Source organism: Octopus bimaculoides, chromosome 25 (genome assembly GCF_046866305.1).
Source record: "Octopus bimaculoides isolate indiv1 chromosome 25, ASM4686630v1, whole genome shotgun sequence".
NCBI classification, from domain to species: Eukaryota; Metazoa; Mollusca; class Cephalopoda; order Octopoda; family Octopodidae; genus Octopus; species Octopus bimaculoides.
Window position 1 is genome coordinate 1834970 of NC_142952.1, and position 22511 is coordinate 1857480.

The 22511-nt window shown below is 37.8% G+C and overlaps 1 protein-coding gene across 3 annotated transcripts; it reads left to right on the forward strand.

Annotated features, from left to right (window-relative positions):
* The first annotated feature begins 1610 nt into the window (after window positions 1–1610).
* On the forward strand, window positions 1611–21315 carry LOC106875901 (uncharacterized). Of its 3 annotated transcripts, none has more exons than XM_014924217.3 (3): window positions 1611–2528; window positions 18284–18629; window positions 20775–21315. In XM_014924217.3, the coding sequence occupies exons 1-3, from the start codon at window positions 2426–2428 to the stop codon at window positions 20800–20802; spliced, it is 477 nt and encodes a 158-aa protein (XP_014779703.1). In that variant the 5' UTR covers window positions 1611–2425; the 3' UTR covers window positions 20803–21315. The 3 variants fall into 3 exon arrangements, 2 of the variants coding, with proteins under 2 accessions (XP_014779703.1, XP_014779702.1); XR_016238370.1 differs by having other exon boundaries at window positions 1676–2528; window positions 18284–20373; XM_014924216.3 differs by having other exon boundaries at window positions 1776–2528; window positions 18284–18653.
* The last annotated feature ends 1196 nt before the right edge of the window (window positions 21316–22511 follow it).

The window sequence follows — 22511 nt, forward strand, 5'->3', positions numbered from 1 at the left end:
GCATTTTCCAGTTTATTATTTGTTTTTCTTCGTAGTTCATTTTCCTTTAAACATACATACATACATGCATACATATCTGCATATACAGTTTCTCTCTACCAAATTCGCTCACAAGGTATTGTGAGTGAATTTGCCCAAGGTGTTTTGCAGTGGGACTGAACCCAAAACCACAGAGTTACAAAATGAGCTTCTTAACCACACAGCCATGCTTGAGCTTATCCATGCCTATGCCTCTCTCTCTCTCTCTCTCTCTCTCTTCCTACCCATGCTAGCATGGAAGACGGACATTAAACTATGGTGATGGCTACATTGTAAAATTTGTATAGTCATAGAACATTTGTCATTTATATATATAGTGTGTGCGTTCTCATGTATGTGTACACACATGAGAACACACATTCACATATGTATATAAATGACAAATGTCCTATGACTAGACAAATTTCACAATGTAGCCACCTCTCAATATGTGAGTCAAAGTCGTATGCAACAGATGTTAACTGTTTGCCAATAACTGTTCTATTCTGGGTCACTATCAATGAGGGGATGAAGAGGTTATTATCAGAGAACATTGCACCATTCGAGGCCTTGAAAAAAATAAGAGACACAAACATTAATCAAACGTTTCGGTAACGTACAACTTGTTTGATAATCTCAATGAAAATGGAGGATGTGAACTTAAGGATTGTAGGACAAGGGGAGGGATAAATGTGGGGTCCAGGGGTAACAAACAGAAGGGCCGCCCTGGGGGGCACACACTAGTAACGCCAGTGAGTCTATGGGTGTAAGACCTGGAGCATTTACTCCAGACAGTGATGTCTCAGTGCCTTCCAACTATCCAGCCTGTAACAAACTCTGAACATCAAGTGAACAGACAGTCATCAGCAATGAGGTCCTAAATCGTCTACAAATAGCCAGCTTATTCGTCCTATTGCAACAACGGAGCCTCCACTAATCGGGCCGTGTTCATTGCATGTGTGTGTGTGAGCGCCATGAGTCTGGGTAGCCAGTTTGTATGCAGCGTGCCCCTGAAAATGGTCGCTACCCTGTGACAGTGTACACTCCAGAGATTCAAATGTTAACACGAGTTGCCTGTCTTTGTAAAGGAGCAACTATCTTAGCTTTATGCATATAAGTGCAGGTAAATTATATACCTTTATTGGAGCCGAAGTAAATAAAATTAACCTAGTATGTGTGTGTGTGTGATTTAAACCTGCTCGTCTTTATCTGCCTTTCTACCTGCACAACAGCTCGATAGGTTGTTTTTTTCTCGCTAACTTTCGATGCCAAAGCGCTAGCCCTGCATAAAGAGGTTGGAGTCAACCATTTGAGCCTTGTCCGATGAACGGGAACGTGAAACTCCGAGTAACAGTCTTTTGTTATATTTCTGGTGCTTTTAAATAAAGCATATTACTCTACCTCTGGTATTTGAGTACTCTTTTTTTCCACCTTGTTGCACATTTTATGTGTTTACTACGGAATATATATATATATATATATATATATATATATATATATATATATATATACCACGCTTATTTTCACCTACACACTGTATACACACACACATACACATTGGGCAATAGAGATAGGGGAAACAGCGGGGTGACGAGATAAGGAAATAAGAGACAAGAGAGACACGCAGTTGGATTATCTCGACGGTAGATAGAGATTTAGAGGGTAAGGTGGATAGAGACAGAGAGGGAGCAGAGAAAGAGAGAGTGAGAGAGAGAGAGGGAAAGAAAAGGTAAAGCACGAGAGCGTGCTGTTATCCGTAGCTAAGAGAAACCGGAAGTAGAACTCTACAGCAACGGTGAGGCTGCCTGCTGTCCTGCACTATTTAATATCACTTCATTTCACCTTCCTGCCTTGTAAATATATTTATATTTGTGTGTATATATATATATATTTATTTCTATATATATACATATACACTAATATCCTTCCGTGATATTGACTGGAAGAAAACGTCGCAGAACTTCCTATACATATATACACACATATATATATATATAATACCATGATAGAAGTGACTCGCCAGACGAGATATCATTCTCTGTTAATATCTCTATGAATATATATATATATAAGGCTTAGTTGAACTGGTGGCAAACAGTAATACATTGTTAAGCAACAAGGAAGGCACGCTGACGCTATTCTTTCCTTCCTGGAAGGAAAAAATCTTAACATTTTCATTTATAAATATCCACACACACACACATCCATATATTTCTGTAGACGTCGTAGAAAAAGATCCTACCTCGCTCTGCCTTCTCTCTTGTACAGACGTAGACACCACTGTTTATTAGATCTGTTTTAAGGCTTTAAACAATACATCAGACGTCTGTTGCTGTTATTATTTCATTCAAAAGGGGAAACACTAAACATTAAAAAAGACTATTTTATAAATAAAACTAGAAGAAACATGTTGAAAATGACATCCACCACCAGGAACTTGTATACGACGATTGTTACTGGGAGATATGTTGGGATTATTTTCGTTTTGCTTTTAGCCACGTCGTTTATCGGTATGTATATATATATATATTATATTATATTATATTATATCTTTCTGTTTTACGAGTTATTGTTTTTTATTACCTGTTTCTAATTAAAATAATAAAATTAATTAATAATAATTAATGATCCTCATCGTCATTGACGACTGAGGTCCTTCCTTGGTGTGCGGGGGAACAGAAAGCATGGCTTGTATGTAATAATATCACGTTGTGGATTTTTTTTTTTTTGGCCCCTTCCCTACGAACTATATGTATATGGAGTTTTCTGTCGAAAGAATCTGGATTATCTTGGAAATGTTAACATTAAAAAGCATTATTATGATAATAAAAAGAAAATATCTGCAGGATTTGAGATGGCTTGGCTACCTTTTTTGAGTTCAAATCCTGCTGAGATCAACTTCATCTTTCATCCCTCAAGGAGGTCGAGAGAATAAAGTACCAGTTAAGTACTGGGGTCGATTTAATCGCCTGTTTGTTCTTTCTTTCTAAAATGTCAGGGCCTTATTCCTAAATATTAAGAAGCAGTTATTGTTATGATTATCTCCTGAGTTCAAATCTGACCGAAGTCAACTGCTTTCATCCTTTCGGGGTCAAACTTGGAAGTGGTTGATGGTAATGCCTAAGCCCCACCCCTCAAACCTTTTGGCCTTGTAGCTTAAATCATTAAAGCTATAATATAATACAATCCTTATTCGTACTGAAGTAATAAATCATTTTTTGTCCCCTCCTCACCTTTATTTCCCGTCTTCGTTACAAAATGTTGGGCGAGGGAGTGTTTTTGCCTTTCGTTAAACAAAAAAAGCGGGGAAACAGCTTTCTGGTTGTTAATCATTATTTCTATTAGGAAAGTGATGAACGTCACTTAATCCCAAATCCCTTTAAAACCATCATCACAAATCCAAAGTTTTTATTCCTGTGTTTCTTACAGCTTTTTCCCTCTTTATTTTTTCTTTTCCCTGTTGCCTCTTCCAACAAGTTACAGCTTTTGTGGTGTCTTCATAACACAAAATTAAATGGCTTAGTGTTTTAAATGAATCATTTTTGCTTTTGATAACTTTACCATTCTCCCCTCTTTTATGAGAAAAGGCATGAACAATTACCACAACCTGTTTATTTTGATGGGTTTTCTGTTCCCCATATTTTCTCAGAAACCATTTATTTTATGCGTATTTAAAAGATGTCTTTACATATAACAGACACACCGTCTTCCAAGGTTTTTAAACTTATTCTAGAAACGTATTTGTTGAATTTACTTCGACACTTTTCTACTGGAATATTCTACACACATTAGCCAGGTGTGTATGTGTGTGTGCTTGTGTATTAGCTGTATGTGTATATTTGATGTCTGTGCATATGTGTGTATTCGCTGTATGAGTGTTCGTATATATATATATTCGTCGTGTATGTGTGTATTCGCTGTATGAGTGTACGTATATATTCGTCGTGTGTGCGCTTGTGTGAGTGTACGTATATATTCGTCGTGTATGTGTGCGCTTGTGTGTTTGAGTGCATGTGTATTTACTGTGTTTTAACCGGGTGTGTATGCGCGCCCGCGCGCTCGTGTCTATCCTAACCAAGTGTGTGTTTTGTGTAGTATTTTTGTTTTTCAGTGAGATTTAGATAAAGCGCCATTATCGAAATTTTATTTCTTTCAAGTGACGCAATATGTTATTGATTAGCTGCAGGTCAGCAGTGATATTGAGCAGATCAAAGGCATTCCAGCCACGACTGTCCAGTCGTTTTTTCCCCCCACAAGGCTATCTAAATCGTCAAGGTTGTGCTTTGACTGACATTTTAAACATCGACATAGGCAATTGTTCAGCCCCACCAAGTCAGCTTTGATCCAGCAGACCTGTAATCAAATGCGTTCCAGGCGTGACTCTCCCGTCTTTTACTACAGCGAAGACGACGTTGTTCAACGTGTCCTTCCTTAGTTAAGATGGCGCTTCTTCGTTATTTATTACTCCGCATTTCAAAATAAAACGAAAGAGAGAGTGGATGAATTTTTCAATCCATCTTACACTAAATTCTTCCTCGTTTACCGTTTCCAAAGAACCTATTCTTTCTAGCAGACATCCCTTCGTGATGCTGCAATCACCAGTTTTTACCATCCCTCGGCGGTTTTACCTGATTTTTTTACCTCATTTCATGACCACATGTAGCCTCGGTCATTGGATTGCGGCCATGCTGGGGCACCGCCTTGAAGGGTTGTAGTCAAACGAATAACGACCAGGACTTATTTTTAAAAACCTGGTATTTTTTTTCTATCGGTTCCTTTTTTTCGTCGAACAGCTAAGTTACGAAGACGTAAACAAACCAACACCGGTTGTGAAGCGGTGGGGAGGCCACCACATATCGGACTTCTTTCAATTTCTATCTTCCACATTCACTCACAAGGCTTTTTAGTCATCAAGGTGCCACGCAGGGAGACCGATTCCAGAACCCATGTTGTTGGAAAGCGAACTTCTTACCACACAACCACGATTTCCAAATATATTCTCTGTAGTTCTTTTCAAAAAAAAAAAAAAAAAAAAATGCCCCTTCGTGGCGGTGCCCCAACATAACCGCAGTCTAACGGCTGAAACGAGTAAAAGTTACTTCGGATAAAAAGCATCGGTGAAAACAAGGCTTTGTGGAGTGGTTAGGAAGGAGCGTCCTTGGTACTACTTAAATACAGAGGTCCCGACGCATCTACGTAACCCGAACCCTAACCAGTGTGCTCTGTAAAATCTTCGTTACGTCGATGCATCGGGACCTCTGTAGTTAAGTAGTGCCGCGTCCTTAATCGAGTTCGGGTTTGGTTCGAGAGAGAGATTTGGCTGCTATTTCTAAAATGTTACGCGACCACGTGAAGTTCCCTGCTTGGCCGAGCTGAGTCGGCACAAACAGCTACCTGCATAATAATCGTCACATCACTGCAATCTTTTGTGACGTCACAACGGTGTCGCGTGGGCAAGTGGAATGATCAGGGTTACCTGTGTGGACGGACGGATGGTGTATATTTTATCTTTTCCTTGTTATTGCACCTGTGCAATATAAGGGCATTGCTTTCGAGGTTTTAATCCAACAAATCAACTTAACACTTTTATTTTTTATTTTCTTTACCTAGTACTTTTTCTGTCCGTCCCTTTTTGCCGAACCGCTAAGTTACGTGAACGCACCGACACCAGTTGTCGAGCGGGTTTTGACGGGATGGGGGTGCAAACACGCATACACACACTCAACGGGCTTCTTTCAGTTTCCGTCCACCAAATCCTCTCACAAGACTTTGGTCGGCCGAGGCTTATGTAGCAGAAGACACTTGCCCCAAAGTTCCACGCAGTGGAACCGAACCCGAAACCATGATAGTTGGGAATAAAACTTCTCACGCCTGCCCCTGCGTAGTGGAGTGGAATAATATATATATATTAATGATGGCTTCGTTGGTGACGGCCTGGTTGTGTGTAGTATTTTAGGGAGTACATTATGGGTTACTTGTCCTCAACAGGTTCTTAACACCCATCACAACAATATAACGACTGTCGGTGTGGTTAACAACGACACGCTTGTTTACTCGTGCCGCTTACGTCACAACAGTGCAGTGTGTGTGTTTCAATTTGGACGTGTGGTTATTTAACGATCATATCTTGAGGATCCTTGACTTTTTGCTTGTTTGTTTTTCAATTTACTTAATCTTGAAAGGCGAAAAGAAACTTTAGTCGTGGATTATTATATTTTTGTTTTTTCTTAAATGTCTTTCACACTACTAAAGTATCTTTGGTATTGGTGAGCCAGAAAACCTGCACAAGTGCGCCCCCCCCCCCCTCCTGATTAAGTTTCCTCCTCACCCTCGAGGAGAAAAAATGGATATTTCTTGATGAAATTTTCTACAAGTAATTTTCAGATGATGCAGATTACAATTATATCGGAATTTAAAGTTGGAAAAAAATTGGTGACCGCTTACACATACACATATTTTTAACGAAATTTTCAACAAATATCCAGCATGGCTACAGCCTTAAGGCTGTTTAAAAGAAAATACGACTGGCTTCTTTTAGTTTCCGTCTACTATATCCATCCATTCGCAAGACTTTGTTCGGCCCAGGGCTATAGTAATAGGCACCTATGCAAGGTATTGAACCATGTGGTATTATACACGAAACCATGTGGCTGGGAAGCAAACTTGGTTCACTTTCATTTTACAGACTTGCTATGGTCACCTAAGAATCGTATGCAGTTAAGTTTAGTGCCCTGAATACATTTCCGTTTTCACTTTCCCGGTTGGGGTGGAGGGTATTTATTTTTTTATAATCTGAAAAACACCTTTTCTATTTTGTAAATGTTGCGGGAGTAGCTCTGTAGGTAAGCAGCTTGCTTCCCAACTATGTGGTCTTGGGCTCAATCACACTCTGCGGCACCTGGGACAGGTGTCGTTTACTAAAGCTCCGTGGATTTGGTAGACGGAAATTGAAAGAATGAGTGTGTGTGTCCCAGCACCGCTTGACAACAGGTGTTGGTTTGTTTACACCCCCGTAAGTTAGCAGCTCAGGCACTAGAGGCTCGTAGAATAAGTACCAGATATATAAAATAAGGGATCTTTTCCCTTTCAACGGCAGATCGAGAAATTAATTTTTTGTAACCAAACACTTTCAAACTTCGAACACTCGACTGAACCGTCTATGGTGATGGCCGCAGACCAATGTCAAACAGACGGATATAAGAATCACCGAGATAACTTTGTAGACCCTGGAAATTTGCTTGCTCCCACCACAAGTAGTCATTGTTTTTTTATCTATTTTATCTTATCAAAGAATTAACGAGACATTGCAAACCGTTTTTGTTTCTGTCAGTTTGAATAGAGACAAACAACAGTGACTCAAGTGTTTCAGGCTTTTGAGAAGAAAATTTAAGTAGCAATTAAAACAAAAACCGCCACGTAATAAAATGTACGTAATTAGACAATGAAATTGCTTTTCATCGTGAAATTCTGAGTTTGGTGCATTTGAGTACGGCTCATTTCATTTGTTTTCTCTCACGCAAGAAAATATTTTTTAATAAAAATATAGTAATTTAGGACGCTAAACAAAGATTGCCAGTCATTGCGCGCGCGTGGGCTTTGTCTTGTTCCAGTCATTGGACCGTGGCTACGATTTGTACGGTTTAACCGAATAAATCCTTCCCCAGTTTCGGGCTCTAACGACGGTTGTCAAGCGGTGGTGGGGTTGGTTCTAAGATACACACAAGACTAGTTTCTTTCAGTTTCCGTCTGCCAATTCCCCTCACAATGCTTTGCTAGGTCTGGACCTATAGCAGAAGACACTTCCAAGTTGCCATGCAGTGCGGAAGCAAACATCTTACCAGACAGCCACGCCTGCGTCTTATACACTGTGTCCACAAAGTCAGGCTACATGGAGTAAATAAAATCATAACATAAACAATTAAATATAAGAAATAATAATTTCTTAAAGTATGTGTTAATCCCCATGTACCCAGACTTTGTGGACACCCTGTACATATATATATGACATAACTACAGAAGTGTGTCTTCTCCCAATGAAAATTTATGTGAGAGGTGGGGAAATTTGAAAAACGAAATGAATAATGGCTCTGATCACCGGTACTTGTTAAACGCATATTTTTTGGTACTGAAATTTTCCGGAAATAGCTTATATATATATATAATAGTTGTTTTGTCCCGCCGTTTTATAAGCGGTCTTATAAATATGTCCGTCATTGCGTCATTTGGTTTATATGTTCAACATTGCTTGGTGACCCTTTTCTTCGTTTTCTTATATTAACCTAATACAAATGGGAAGTTCAGAACGTTTGCGTGTGTCTAAATATATACATATTGTAACAATTACATCCACCTGAGTGACAAGTATATTGCCACACCCGACCTGTGTTAGGACGATTGTTAATCTCGAGTTCGGTTTGTGAATGTCATATTTGGTTCAGTGGAATTTGTAAAGCTTCCAAATACAAGAGAAATGTGCCGTGCATCATAAATACTATTGTGGGCACACATATATAGATATAACAGTAATTTTCAAATACTGGCATATCCCAACTCATGTCGTTTCAAATTAAGTCGTTTTTATTTATTTATTTTTTTTTTAAGAAATCAACTTCAGTCTGTTTCATCCGATTTTGCGTAGGTCTCGGCGAAGATATTCAAAAACACAAATTAATTCTGAATCAAAATGAAAATAGGTACGAACTATCTTTTAAAACACGAATATACTAATAGTTAAAATTTTTCTTTTTCTTTTTTTTTTTTCATGTTACATCGTTTTTCGAATTCCGTATCGCGTCTTAGAACGAATGACCGGCTTAAGTTGAGGAATGCCTGTTGTGTGTGTATTCCGGTACCGATGGTTTTTATGACCCGGCGTTAGGTTAGTGTTGTGTCTCCTACCAAGACGCTCGTTATGAAATCTAATTAATACACGATTGAATGGAAAACAAGCTTAATTCTATGTTTAATCAATAACAATAAAGAGACTGGAATACAAGTTACAGAATAATTAAATGAAGGCAACTTTAGCACTTGTCGGTAGCCTACCACACAACCCACGCTGCGCCTATACATATACACACATATATATATATATATATATATATATATATATATATATATATATATAGGTGCAGCGTGGTCTGTGTGGTAAGGAAGATTATTGTGGGTCATAGAGGAGGAGGAGGGGTAGTGCATACATAATAAAAAAACACTACAAATATCTTTTTTTTACATAGAATAGGTGTCATTTAGACCACACTCGGAGCAAAAAAAAAAGTGGGTGGGATCGTCTAATTGTAATCTAATTGTTTTCTGATTTTGGGCAATTTTGCAACATGCGGATTGGGAAATGCTTGTTCTCTTTGCTACGTAACACATCTTAGTTTGAGAACACAGATACAGGAAGCCACTTTTAATATGGTTAAGTGTTTCAACTAAAAATACTCTTTAGAGATGTTTTTGTCCTCAAATGTCGAATAGTAAAGTGCATATTACATTGCACTTAGCCTTTTTTAGCTTGTTTCTGGCTACAGGGCATCACAAAATGCATAATCCTCCTTAATATTAGCAAAAGATTTAGTTTCATTAACTTCTATAGGCACAGGCATGGTCGTGTAGTTAAGAAGCTCACTTTGCAGCCATGTGGTATGGGGTTCAGTCCTACTGTGCAGCACCTGGGGCAAGTGTCTTCTACACTTAGTCTCGGTCTGACCAATGCCTTGTGAGTGAATTTGGTAGAAGGAAAGTGTGTGTGTGTGTGTCCATCTTACCTCAACCACTGTTGGTTTGTTTCTGTCCCCATAACTAAGTTTGGCAAAATTACCAGACTTACAAAAAAAAAAAAAAAATGACAGGATTGATTTGCTTGACTAAAACTCTTCAAAGTGGTGCTTCAGCATGGCAGCAATCCAAGGATTGAAACAAGTAAAGGGATAAGGTACTGAAACCGTGTGTGTGTGTGCGAGAGAGAGAGAGAGAGAGAGAAAGAAACCTCATGGAAAAATGAGTGTTTCAGCACAGCATCTCACCACATGTAGCAGTTATGTTATCCCCTTCATGAGACTCAGCATCCTGAGATTGGCCTTTATTGCTCTCTACCCACTCCATGTCTTCCTTGGTCATCTTCTTCCACAGACTCCTTTTAATTAGATTGCTTGGCACGTTTCACCCAACTCTCATCTTTTGTATTAATCTTTCTCTTCTACATCCGATTCTTCTAATGCTTCTTTCCCCGCCCTCCCTTTTTCTTCCATTTCATCTCAGATCCCCTGTACTGCATTGTTCATCTACACTCATATTACACATCCAATGGAACAGTTTTGCCTTATTTCTCTCCAGCTTTTTCACATACTCCTCCATTCAATGCCCTTTTCGTGCTATCGTACTTCACACACAAATATTCTACAATCAAAAGAGAAGCCCCTTGTTGTCCATAGAAGTAATAGCTCTCCAAATTTTTCCACCCTTTTTTCACCATTATTGATGCCAACCTGTCTTAGACTGCTCCTGGTTCTCTATGATACAAGCTTCCCATTTTAAAGTGATCTCAACACCATCTATCACAATTTCATGTAAATTCATGTTCCAAACACCAGTCTTAATAATGAGTCATTTCACTAAATTCTTTATTAGTTTCAAATTTAAATGACACAATGACAGAGATATAGTAGCAAAAAGGTTAAAGTGATCTAAATTTTAAAAACCATCCATCAACATTTTGTGTTAATTTATGTTCTGAACTCAAAGCTTAACAATAACAAAAGCTGAGCATTCCAACAAATTTGAAAACAAAAGGGTTAAAGAGAAGGTCTTTGTTCTCAAAAGAATAACTCTCTGGATTTTGCCCACTCTTCTTTAAATGAGGTCAATTATACTTTTGCAAGACCTAGTGTCCAATGTCACTCACCGTTGATGTGTCGACTGTTAGACTCATAGATTCAGCTACAAAGACCTTACTCTCTCTCTAGGCACTAACTTGAAAACTATAATTTTTGACTATATAAAGTTAAGAACCTGAGAAACTTTACCCAAATGTAGTAGGTGCCAAGTGAAGGTTGATGTGTGCCTATGTATACCAAACAATGAGTCCATTAATCCTCTTGTGAAATGGAAAAAAAAGAAGTTAAGATTTGCTGCAAACAAAGACTAAGAAAACACTTGTAAGCAGTTTTTGTTATATTTTCTATTAAGTTGGGTTTTTTTTTCTTTTGTCAATCTTAAAGTGACATGCTCTTATAGAATTACAAATATTGTACTTTTGCATAATCTGTTGTCTTTTTACTTAATCCATCAACCTACTTGAGATCTCACTGCACCTTTTGTGCATGCATAGTTTATATTTGATACACAGTATAGAATTTTTACTCGGCTAACTTTCTTCATAGAGAATATAGGTTGGAAGTCTACCTCCTCTGTTTTCCATTTTTGTTAACTAAGACTTGTAAACTTTTTTAAGTTGGCCTTTTAAACCTCTCGATTCTGGACTCTATTTGCACATTCAGAACTTTACCTCTGATTCTTGGATTAATTCTTGAATGAGAACTATGTTGTCAACATGCAGGCTTTCCCAGCCACAGAACTGTCGGTTTTCAGCTCTTTTTGTGTCCAACTACCTGCTAAATTCCTCACATTGCTAACACTACCCTTGTACATAGCATTTGCAAGCCATTCACCTCCACTCTTTCTTTGCAACTATCATACATAGAGCAGTACTGTATCAAATTCCTTCTCCAGGTGAATGAATCGGTATAGTGGCTGACAACTTTCCCAACCTAGCACAAATCTTGCATTTCATCTAAACCAATTCTCTTCTTAATTAGCTGTTCTATAACTCTGTCACTTTCATAACTTGGTACACTCACTCGATGATGTAGTTGCTTCTTTCTAGAGCAGCATCTCTGCCCTTGTACTCTGTATGAATTGGATGAAGTCTATTGAGACTGATATTCTACGATTGGATACTCTTCCTGTCAACAAGTCTCACCTGTTTCCAAACAAGGTAATACTTCCTAATGGCTAAACAATTTCATGGGATATTGCGTATCAGCAACATTTATTTACACACTAGCACGTTATCTCTTCACCATCGTTCTGAACGTACGAGGGCAAGGAAAAAGAATTGGGATTCAAACTGCATAGGCCAAGCAGTAGACAGCATCAAGCCATAACATTAACTGACCTAGACTATGCTGATGTCCTGGCATTACTAACAGAGAGGACAGATCAGGCACAGGAGGAGGTGCTGAGCAGATTAGAGCAGGAATCGGGGGACGGCAGGACTCTACCGTAACGCAAAGATCTACCATATCCACTCCCAAAGCTATGGTTAGTCCAGGGCTATAGAAGACACTTGCCTCAAGTGCCATGTAGTGAGACTGAACCCCAAAACCGGCAGTTAGGAAACAAACTCCCTAATCACATAGCCATACCTATGTGTATGTGTGTAATCAGTGAAACTAATATCCTTTGGTTTTGATGTTGTAGAACTGGACATCTATAATAATGACAAAGTATTCCTTAATATTTGAGGTGGTTTATTCCAAGAGCCATTTGCTAAGTGGTCATTATGACTCGTCCTTGTTTTAACACATTTTTCCATTGTGGTGTGATTGTCTAAATCATTTATCAACTTCCATGCGAGTCCAGTCACCTGAAATCTTATCTTGACTTTTCTCCACAACAACAACGAATGCAGGAATTTTGTGCATTATGAAAAATAATGATGATATGCAAAAATATGACCATAGCCTATTTAATTCTGTCCAACTTTGAAACGGAAATTTGAACTAATTAACTCTGATGTTCATTCTTCTTCTTAGTGACAGTGTTTTTGTTTTTCTTCTTCTTCCAACGATAAACTGTTCTGAAGATCTAATGTTTCAGCAAGATGGGTTTGAATAATTACGAGTTAATTACTCTCCAACCCATACAAGCACGGAAAAGTTTGACATTAAAATGATGATGATGATGATGATGATTATGATCCAGAGAACCATGTCACACTTCAGCCTCACTTGTTACATGTATTGAATTTTTGTTTTGTCTGTGGAAACATTAAGAATGCTTGCTTTGCAACCACATTTCTCCTTACTCTAAATAGAGTGAAGGCATATGGCTCAGTGGTTAGAGCGTCGAGATTACAATCATGAGGTAGTGAGTTCGATTCCCAGACTGGACTGCGTGTTGTGTTCTTGAGCAAGACACTTTATTTCACGTTGCTCCACTTCACTCAGCTGTTGAAATGAATTGCAGCATCACTGGTGCCAAGCTGTATTGGCCCCTTTGCCTTTTCGTTGGATAACATCGGTGGCATGGAGCGGGGAGGCTGGTATGCATGGGCGACTGTTGGCCTTCCAGAAAAACAAGGTTGTGCATTTGCCGATGAGGCGACTTTCTGCCCAGACTTATGCCCCGGAGGGGAATCTCTTAGGTGCAGCCATGAGTAAAAGATAATGTCAAAGCCGAAGTATTCTTTAACCCAGGACGTTTTTCATATTCTCTGACTTTATAGACAGACCAATACTGTTGTGTAAATATGACATTCCTTTTTAATGAAATGTTCAACTTCATTATATTTTGCCAGTGAGTTTTCTGTATTTTTTTTTTTTTTTGTTTCATTTCTCTTCTAAACATTGTACATACAAAGGAGTTGATTATATATTCAGAAATCTAGATGTCATGCAAGCTACATATCTCATATTCACAACAGAATGTAGCCAATGTGTTTAGCTATTCTGTGTCTGACTAGGTTTCTTGTTGTGTAAGAGATATGTATCGGTTAAGATGTCTGACTGTCATAATGTTAAGGTGTAATGACTGAGAGATTCACAACATATGAGTTAAGGCTTATAGTGTGTTTAGGAAATTGCATTATCTTCGTTCATTTTATATCTGGTTTTCCATGCTAGCATGGGTCGAACACAGACTTATTTGAGGCAGTATTTTCCAACTGGATGACATAGATACAGTTAAGGTGGTTGGTGTAGCTAAGAAGCTTCCCTACCATGTGCTCTCCAGTTCGGTCACACTGTGCAGCACCATAGGTAAGTGTCCTCTATTATAGCCCCAGGCCAACCAAAGCCTTGTGAGTGGATTTGGTTTGCAGAAACCCAAAGTAATGTATGTGTGTTGTCTTGGCATGTGATGGTTGTAAACAAGCACCATCATCGTACAAATGATGTTTTATTTCCAGTTGTCCTTAAAAAATCGTGTCTGGCTTTGAAGAAATGTTAGCTTGCTCAGAAAGGGTTTCTAGCCATAGAAAATCTCCCTCAACAAATTCCATCTGAGCCATGCAAGCATGGAAAAGGGGACATTAAAAAATGACAATGATGCCCTTCCTAATACCAACCCTTGATTTTCGAGTAAGGGATTTTTTTATTCTTCAAATGCACAAAGGTGGAACATATGGCCTTCAAGGAATGTAATCACATCACCATTTCTTTCAGCCAGTGACAAGCAAAAACAGGTTAACATTTTCACACACACACACGTGTGTGGCTTGGTTAGGGTATTGGACTCGTGATCGTAAGATTGAGGTTTCAATTCCTGGACCAGGCGATGCTTTGTGTTCTTGAGCAAAATACTTCATTTCATGCTGCTCCAGTCCACTCAGCTTGCAAAAAGGAGTCTCTCCCTGTGATGGACCAGCGTCCCTTCCAGTAGGGAATTTATATGCCACTGAAACCAGGAAACTGGCCCTTATGAATCTGGCATGGCTCGAGAAGGAAGCATTTATATATATATATATATATATACACACACACACACACAACACACTATAGGCTTCCATAAAGTTTGTATCAGATCCACTCCTCAGAAGGCTTTGGTTGGCCTGTGACTTTAGAAGATAACACTTAGCCAGAGTGTCACACAGTGAAACCCTGCGATTATGAAACAAACTTCTCACCTATACAAACTACCTGTGTATACAGCATTGCCTGCACCTAATTTTGTTGAATAGAAATTTCACTTACATCCCATCAGCCATTGTTCGGTGAAGGTAGGTCAAGCCTATCTAGTCCAGATGATATACTGTGTCACATTCACAGCTTCGTGATTGTCAGTTAAATCTTGTTGGTCCACTTTACATCGTTATGATTAAGAAATAAAATGCCAGAGTTGACTCGAGTCAGTGCAAGTTTGTCGGTGAAGAATGAATTAGTCAACAGCGTTATTTAATGTAAATATCTTATTTGTGTCAATAATTCAACCATTGATCGGTGAGTGGGTCAAAATGAAATAACACGTCATAACTGCACCTGAGGAGTTGCTGATATACAATTTGGAGACGGTGTTTCAATTTCTATGGTGGCTGTGCTTTAAAACCACCGAAGTTTGCTTGCTAATCACAAGGTTTCAGGTTCAGTTTCCACTGCATGGTACATTAGGCAAGTGTTTTGTGTTATAACCCTAGGCCAACCAAAGCCTTGTGTGTGGATTTGGTATATTGAAACAGCAGGTAGCCCTTCACCTGTGTGTGTGTGTGTCTCTTCACTGCTTGTCAACTGTCCCCATAACTTAGCGATTCGACAAAATAAACACCTGACTTTTCTAAAACCAAAACTCCTGAGGTTGATTTGTTTGACTTAAAGGTAATGCTCCAGCATGGCTGTAGTCCAATGACTGAAACCAATAAATAATAAAAAAAAAATTTTTAATCATTTTTGTTTGTATTGCAAGCAATACGAATAGTGTTTTGTTGCCAGTAAACAGAAGAACGTGACTAATGTGCTAAAGACCAGTAAAATTTCATTATAAATCCTCAACTTAGGGAATTTCCATAAAAATTTAATGTTAATGCACAACCCTACACAAATATCTACAAAGGGCAAATGCTGGATTGACTGTGAAAAGAGCACATTGTTTGCTACTGTACAAAAGTAGCTTCTATTTATAATTGCTGAGAGGTTCTTTTTGTGTTTGTTTTTGTTTGTTTTTTTTCACTTTTACAAAGAATGATCATGAAACACTATTTAGCGGAGGGGGGGGCACTGAGCTTTAAAACTACTGGTCTTGATACACGACACCTCTTCTTAGATGTGGGGTCAGGCTCCCTAACTTTTAGGCCATGCACCTCCACATGGTGTACAAGGGACAGATTACACACACATTGAACAGGATGCCAGTCCATTGTAGGGTTAACTTCTCACAGCTATTGGTGGAAGTGAACCCAAGTGATGTGAAATGAAGTGTTTTGCTCAAGAACACGGTGCACCACCCAGGCCAAGTATCAAAACTACAATTTTATGATTGTAGGTGCAACACACTATCCTCTGAGCCACAGGCTTTCATGTCCTGCTCATCTGATGGTTGTTAATTTATTTTGATATTGCATTTTGTGAACAATAATGTAATTAGTTGCAGGTTTTCAGTGAGCCAGTCACAAGTTCACTTCGTTTCTATAGCGGAGGCAAGAACCGGAGACATAAAGGTTGCAGACGACCTTCTGAAATTAATAATGACTAATTGAGAGCCATTATTGAAGTGAACTCGTACAAAACAAATTACAGAGGTTGCATGAAAGCACAATCAAATGCTTGCTCTCCTCTCTCTCTCTCTCTCTCTTTTCTTTCTTATTCTTTTCTGGTTTTGGTCATTGGACTGTGGCTATGCTGGAATACCACTTTGAAGGTTCTAGGCAATTAAATCAAGCCCCAGTACTTATTTCCAAGTCGGGTGCTTTTTCTATCAGTCACCATTTACTGAATGGCTAAGTTACATAGTGTCAAGCAGTAACATACACACAACAGTATGACGGGCTTCTGCACAGTTTTGTCTTGTAAATTTGCTCACCAAGGCATTGGTCAGCCTGGAGCTTTTGTCGATGACACCTAAGATGCTGTTGCTGCTCAAGGATGGAACCCAAAACTACAAGGTTATGAATCAAACCTTTTCACCACACGTCTCCACTCACAAGGTCAACCTTTGTCTAGGTTAGAAGACACATGCAGTGACTTCACACCCAGAACCTTACCTGCACCTCTTGCCTCACCAAAAGAACATCTCTGCTACTGCTAAGTCAGGCTTATCTTTCAAATCTTAATCCACCTTAGATCAACCTCTTTGAATGACAGCTACAATAATTTCCTTAGTAGATTGCAACTAATAAATGCAGCTGGCATATTAGTTTCCTGCCCACCACCACCCTCCAGCTTCATTTTTGGTAGAGTTAGCAAAGATTCTCATCCTGTTCGTTGAGCGACTGATTAGAAGACTTTGTTGCCAGTAAATTTTATTAGAGTACAAGGACAAGATGGTTGGGTAATATTCTGTTGATTGTGTTTGAGAATCGATGCATTTAGCCTGACGAGGATCAGTAATGAGTTCAGCAACATATCTGGGATGCAAGTAGGGGTCCATAATGATTCATTTCTCAGCCCCGTGCAGTTCATTCTAGTCCTCCCGGTCCATCCCTCATACGGAACTCTTGTATGCTGATGACCTTGTCCTTTTTGAAGAGGAAAAATCAAAACTGAGATTTAAGTAATATACCTTTGTAATTATGCATTTGTGTGAATGATTACTTTATTAAACATTACATCAACATTCTGACATACTTCATTATAATACTATTCTAAAACTAAATGGCAGCAAATGTCATAATGTCCCCCCCCCTTTTTTTTTTCTTACATTCCTATGAAAATCCTACTAGAAATAATTTACCATATTTGCTTGTGCTCTAGTCACATCCCTAATTTAGTGTTTGCTCCTTAATTTGATACACATTGTTTACATTTCTTAGTTTTAGCTTTGCCCTATGTATGTGACACAGCCCATTTATACTTTATTTCATCTCTGTTGGGGTTTATAATGAAGGCGCATGGCTGAGTGGTTAGAGCATTGAGCTTACAATTGTGAGGTCGTGAGTTTGATTCCCAGACCAGGCTGTTTGTTGTGCTCTTGAGCAAGACACTCTATTTCACATTGTTCCAGTTCATTCAGCTGTAGAAATGAAATGTCACTGGTGCCAAGCTGTATCGGCTCCTTTGCCTTGGACAACATTGGTGACATGGAGAGGTGAGGCTGGTATGCATGGGTGACTGCAAGTCTTCCATAAACAACCTTGCCTAGACTTGTGCTTCAGAGGGGAACTTTCTAGGTGCCATCCGCTGGTCATTCATGACTGAAGGGTGTCTTTATCCAATGTTTATAAAATAAATACCTGTCATATAATACACCTTTTTTTTCCTTTTTTATATCTTTATCATTAATTTTGTGCTAATAAAAGATATCTAAAGCTTGACTTTTTTCCTCTTTTTCGTAGTTGGAGTAAATGGAGCCGACAACAACTCAACACCAGCGACTCCAGCAACAACGGTGGCACCCACAGAAGTATCTTCAAATGAAACTACAACAATTATAACTACAACAAATTCAGCTCCTACCACTCCGCATGAAACTACTACTGTTTCACCTTCATCCTCGTCAGCTAACACCTCAGCAGCTAATGGTTCATCCACAGCAGTACCTGTCACCTCAACCACACATCCCACCTCCCCTGCCTCATCCACCAAACAGCACTTTGATGCAGCTTCCTTCATTGGTGGTATTATTCTGTGTGCTGGAGTTATTGCCATAGTGTTTTTTGGTTGTAAATTCTACAAGGCCAGGCAAGAGAGAAATTATCACACTTTGTAAGAAAAATGAATTGAAACACAAAAAAAAGAAAAAAAAAACCTGGTTTATTTTATTTTCTGTTTGTTTTTCTGTTCATGTTTTTTTTTCTGTCTTTTTTAAAAAAAAACCAAAAACTTTCCTCTCCTATTGTTGAGTAGCTTTGTGCCTCTGGAATTTATCAATAACAGCCCCTTTTTTTTAGTGAGGGCTCATGTTTCTAGAATGGTATCAGTATTTCTCTAGTGGAGCCTTTTATCTCACCACACACACACACACACTCTCTCTCTCCTCCTTCTTTTCCTCACCCCATCTCTCTCTCTCTTTTCCCTTTCTTCTTCACAATGATATCAGTATTTCCTATTGTGGGGCCTCGTCCTTTTCTCTGGAAGGAATTAATTTTTCACAAAGACTCCTTGAATTGCAAAAAAATTTTTTTTTTTTCTACTGTCTCCAGAGAATCTTTTGATGCAACCCTTTAACTCTTGGACATCAGTTTATTTCCTAGTTGCATTTAGAGTTAGTGCTTATGCACCCACCCCCACCCAACCCCAACCCCCACTGCTGTAGTTCTCCCTTCATGCATCAGGTGTTTGAAGGCCTCCCTACCTCCCCCTCTGCATTAAGAGTCAGTACCATCAATATTTCAATTGTCCCCCCAACTGCAGCTCAACTTGAAATCATTGATTAACACAACAGCAGCAGCAGCAGAAGAATGAAACGATCTACTTAACTTGAATTGTTAATTTTTTCCATGTTTTGTTCATTTAAACCTTTAATTGAGAATTAAAAGAAACAAAATTTTCCCCCAACAGTTCTTTTTTTTAAACATTTAAAATATGTTTATTGTTATTTGCTGAAGAATAAAATAGTTTAGCTAAATTTTGCTACTTTCTCACATTTCTTAAAGCCTTTATTGCTTTTTCTATATAAATGTTGTTTTAGTTCTTTTTATTTTTGTTCTATTTGTTGGGTTTTTTTTTTCCACTGAATGCTCTGTGGAATCTTTATTTTACTTTTTTGGTTTTTTTTTTTCCTTAATTGTTTTCATGTTTATCAATCAATTACATATTTACTATTATAATAATATTAGTTGATAGTTATTTACAAAGTGATTGCAGATAACTTGTGTTTCCAGAAAAATATATAAAAAGTCTTTATTTTCATAATTCTTTATAACTCATATGAAACTAATAATGGAGTTTTGTTATCAATATATATATATATATATATATATATATATATATATATATATATATATATATATATATATACACATATATATAATTGACTACTAACTACTGTTCAATGTGTTTGCAAGGAATTTTTAAAGCATTTTAAAATGGGACCATATTAGATATGAAATACTGAATATGTCTGGAAGCTTACATGACAGTATGCTTAAAAGAACATTTTATTTGGAACTGAACTGGTGTCATATTCTTCTTGTAATGAACTTAATAATCTTCATACTCAATTATATATACCTGTATTAAATTTTAAATTAATGTTAAATCGGAGAAATTTTATTTTTTTACTAGCGAATGGTACTCACTTTTTAGATTTAATAATTTTTGTCTAACTCTTCCAAACTCTTATACAATGTAAAATTCAAATTCTACTAAAATTGTTCTGAAATAGAGGTTTTTTTTAATTATTATTTACTCCATTGAAAAATTAATTTCTCCTTATTTTCTGTCAGTAGTTTATGTGCACAGAAGAAAGATTTTTGAGAAAAAGGTTTGTTTCTGGGTTTTTTCTTCTTAAATAACAATTATCTCTTCTGTGTTCATATCTAGTGGCTCCCAAGAAATTTCTTTAGAGAAAGTAGGAAATAAATTTTTTGGGAATTAACATCACTTGAATATAATAAATAACCAGTTAGAATAATTTATTTACAATTAATTTCATTGCAAACCAATTTGAAAACTTGTTTAAAATATTTAAATACCATCTTCTAGCAGCTTATGATTTTGACTAGAAATAGAGAGAGAGATTGAAGTTATTCAGTCCCAGTTTTAGTTGAATATATTAAGCATAGTGTAGTTTAATTAATGCTAAGTTAATGTTAGCTTCTTGTTTTCCTCTAAAATATTTCAATTATTTGTACAATTTTTTTTCTTTCTTTTTTTTCTTTCCAGGACGAGTTCAACTGTCGCCCGCTATTGATTGCAGTTATAGCTGGTCCCTCGTCATTGATTGTAGTTAACTGCTCCCTTGTCATCTGATGCATTAGTTTTTAAATAGGTTTTTTTTATTTAGTTCTCCCCACCTCCAAACAGATTAATTCTAGAGCTAAGGTTTCTTCCTATTGTTTCTCCTCTCTGTTCACAATAGGTCGGTCGTGAACTCATAATGTAAATGCAAGAGATTTGTCTTGGGATAAAAAGTGCAACCACCACTAAATGATGCCTAGTTCTTGTTCAAATGAAAGTTTCTTTATGTTTAGGTTGCTAGAGTGAATATCAAAGATTATATTTTGGTGAAAATAAAACCTGGTTGTAATTCAAGCTGAAACTTATAATTCTATTTATTTTTATTTTTTTAACAAACATTCCCTTTTCTGGCTACTAGGAACTGTTCTCTCTACCATTGGAGGTGAGCTTAGTTTGCTATCATTGAGACTGGAACCCAGTAACAGACCCTTTATCTTCTAATTCTGAATAAAAGTTTTGACTCGTATATTGTTTGATTTTTGTTTTATTTTCAATTTTCTGACTAAGACTTCCAACTCTTCAGTTTTCCCCCAAAGAAACTGGTGACGCTCTCTGTCGGGAATTTCAAGGTTTTCTCATTTCCTCACACCCAGATGAAGTGCTGTTGCTTGGGCTGGAGATGAGAAATTGAAGATAGGACAGCGGCAAGGAGCAGTGGTATGGTGGAGCTAAAAATTACTGGTATGAGATGAATGCATTGGGGAGGAAGCTGAGAATTGGATCAAAACGATAGAAAGAACCAGGATATTGAGCAAGGCAAAAAGAAATAAGATGAAAAAAAAGCCAAGATGGTGGAAGGAGAGAAGAGTAAGTGAGAGAGAGACCCTCCTCCCCAAGATACAGAAACTGATGCAGTTCTTTCGGTTTAGCTGCCTATGTAACATTCTGGAGATAAAGAAAAGAGAAGCTATTTTGCCTTAAAGCTATACTGAAAAGGAATACACCCATACATATGCATTTGGTGTTATTTGAACTCACAATGCAAAGAGTTTGAACCAGTACCACAGGGCATTCTATCAGCATCATCATAGTTTTCCAATGATGCCACCCTACATGCTAGGCAGGCAGGCTGACATTCCCCACTGAATGGAACGCCTGTCTGTCTTAGGGTGACCCATTTTCAGCGGAGTGGACAGAAGCAACGAGAAATGAAGTGTTTTGATCAAGAATATAATGCACCTCCGATCTGGTAATCAAAACCATGATTTTTTTTATGTTATCTTTATCACCTTTCCAGTATCCGTTTCTATTTCCATATTTTGCCCCTTGTGCTGTAACGGGCTGGGCATATCTGCAATGTAACATCACTTGTCCCTTTTCTTGGAAAACTTGTGTATATATATATATAAGCTAAAACAGAAACGAAGCGGCAAATGATTTGGCAAGACTGAGTCACCTTGATGAAAACTACTCGTATTATTAAAAAAAAATTAAGTAGATCGTGAGTAGCCTCCCTTATTCCTTGACGTAATGAAAATGATATTTTGTAGGGGGGGACAATCCCGTCTTAGATTAAGTAAGGCCGAGATTTCAAATTTGAATTTTAAATCAAAATCGAAGAGGCACGGAATATTTAATATTTCTTTCTTTTTTTTCTTCATTTTCTTACACATAAAGATCTTTTGGAATTGTCAGCTCAGTATAACCCGAGGCAAATAAATT

What these genes read in the sequence shown, in the direction of transcription:
- LOC106875901 (XM_014924216.3), top strand. Translation starts at nt 2,426, where the DNA reads ATGTTGAAAATGACATCCACCACCAGGAACTTGTATACGACGATTGTT. An exon ending in TTTAGCCACGTCGTTTATCG is followed by an intron (nt 2,529 to 18,283) that starts GTATGTATATAT and finishes TCTTTTTCGTAG; the next exon opens with TTGGAGTAAATGGAGCCGAC. An exon ending in GAGAGAAATTATCACACTTT is followed by an intron (nt 18,654 to 20,774) that starts GTAAGAAAAATG and finishes TTTTCTTTCCAG; the next exon opens with GACGAGTTCAACTGTCGCCC.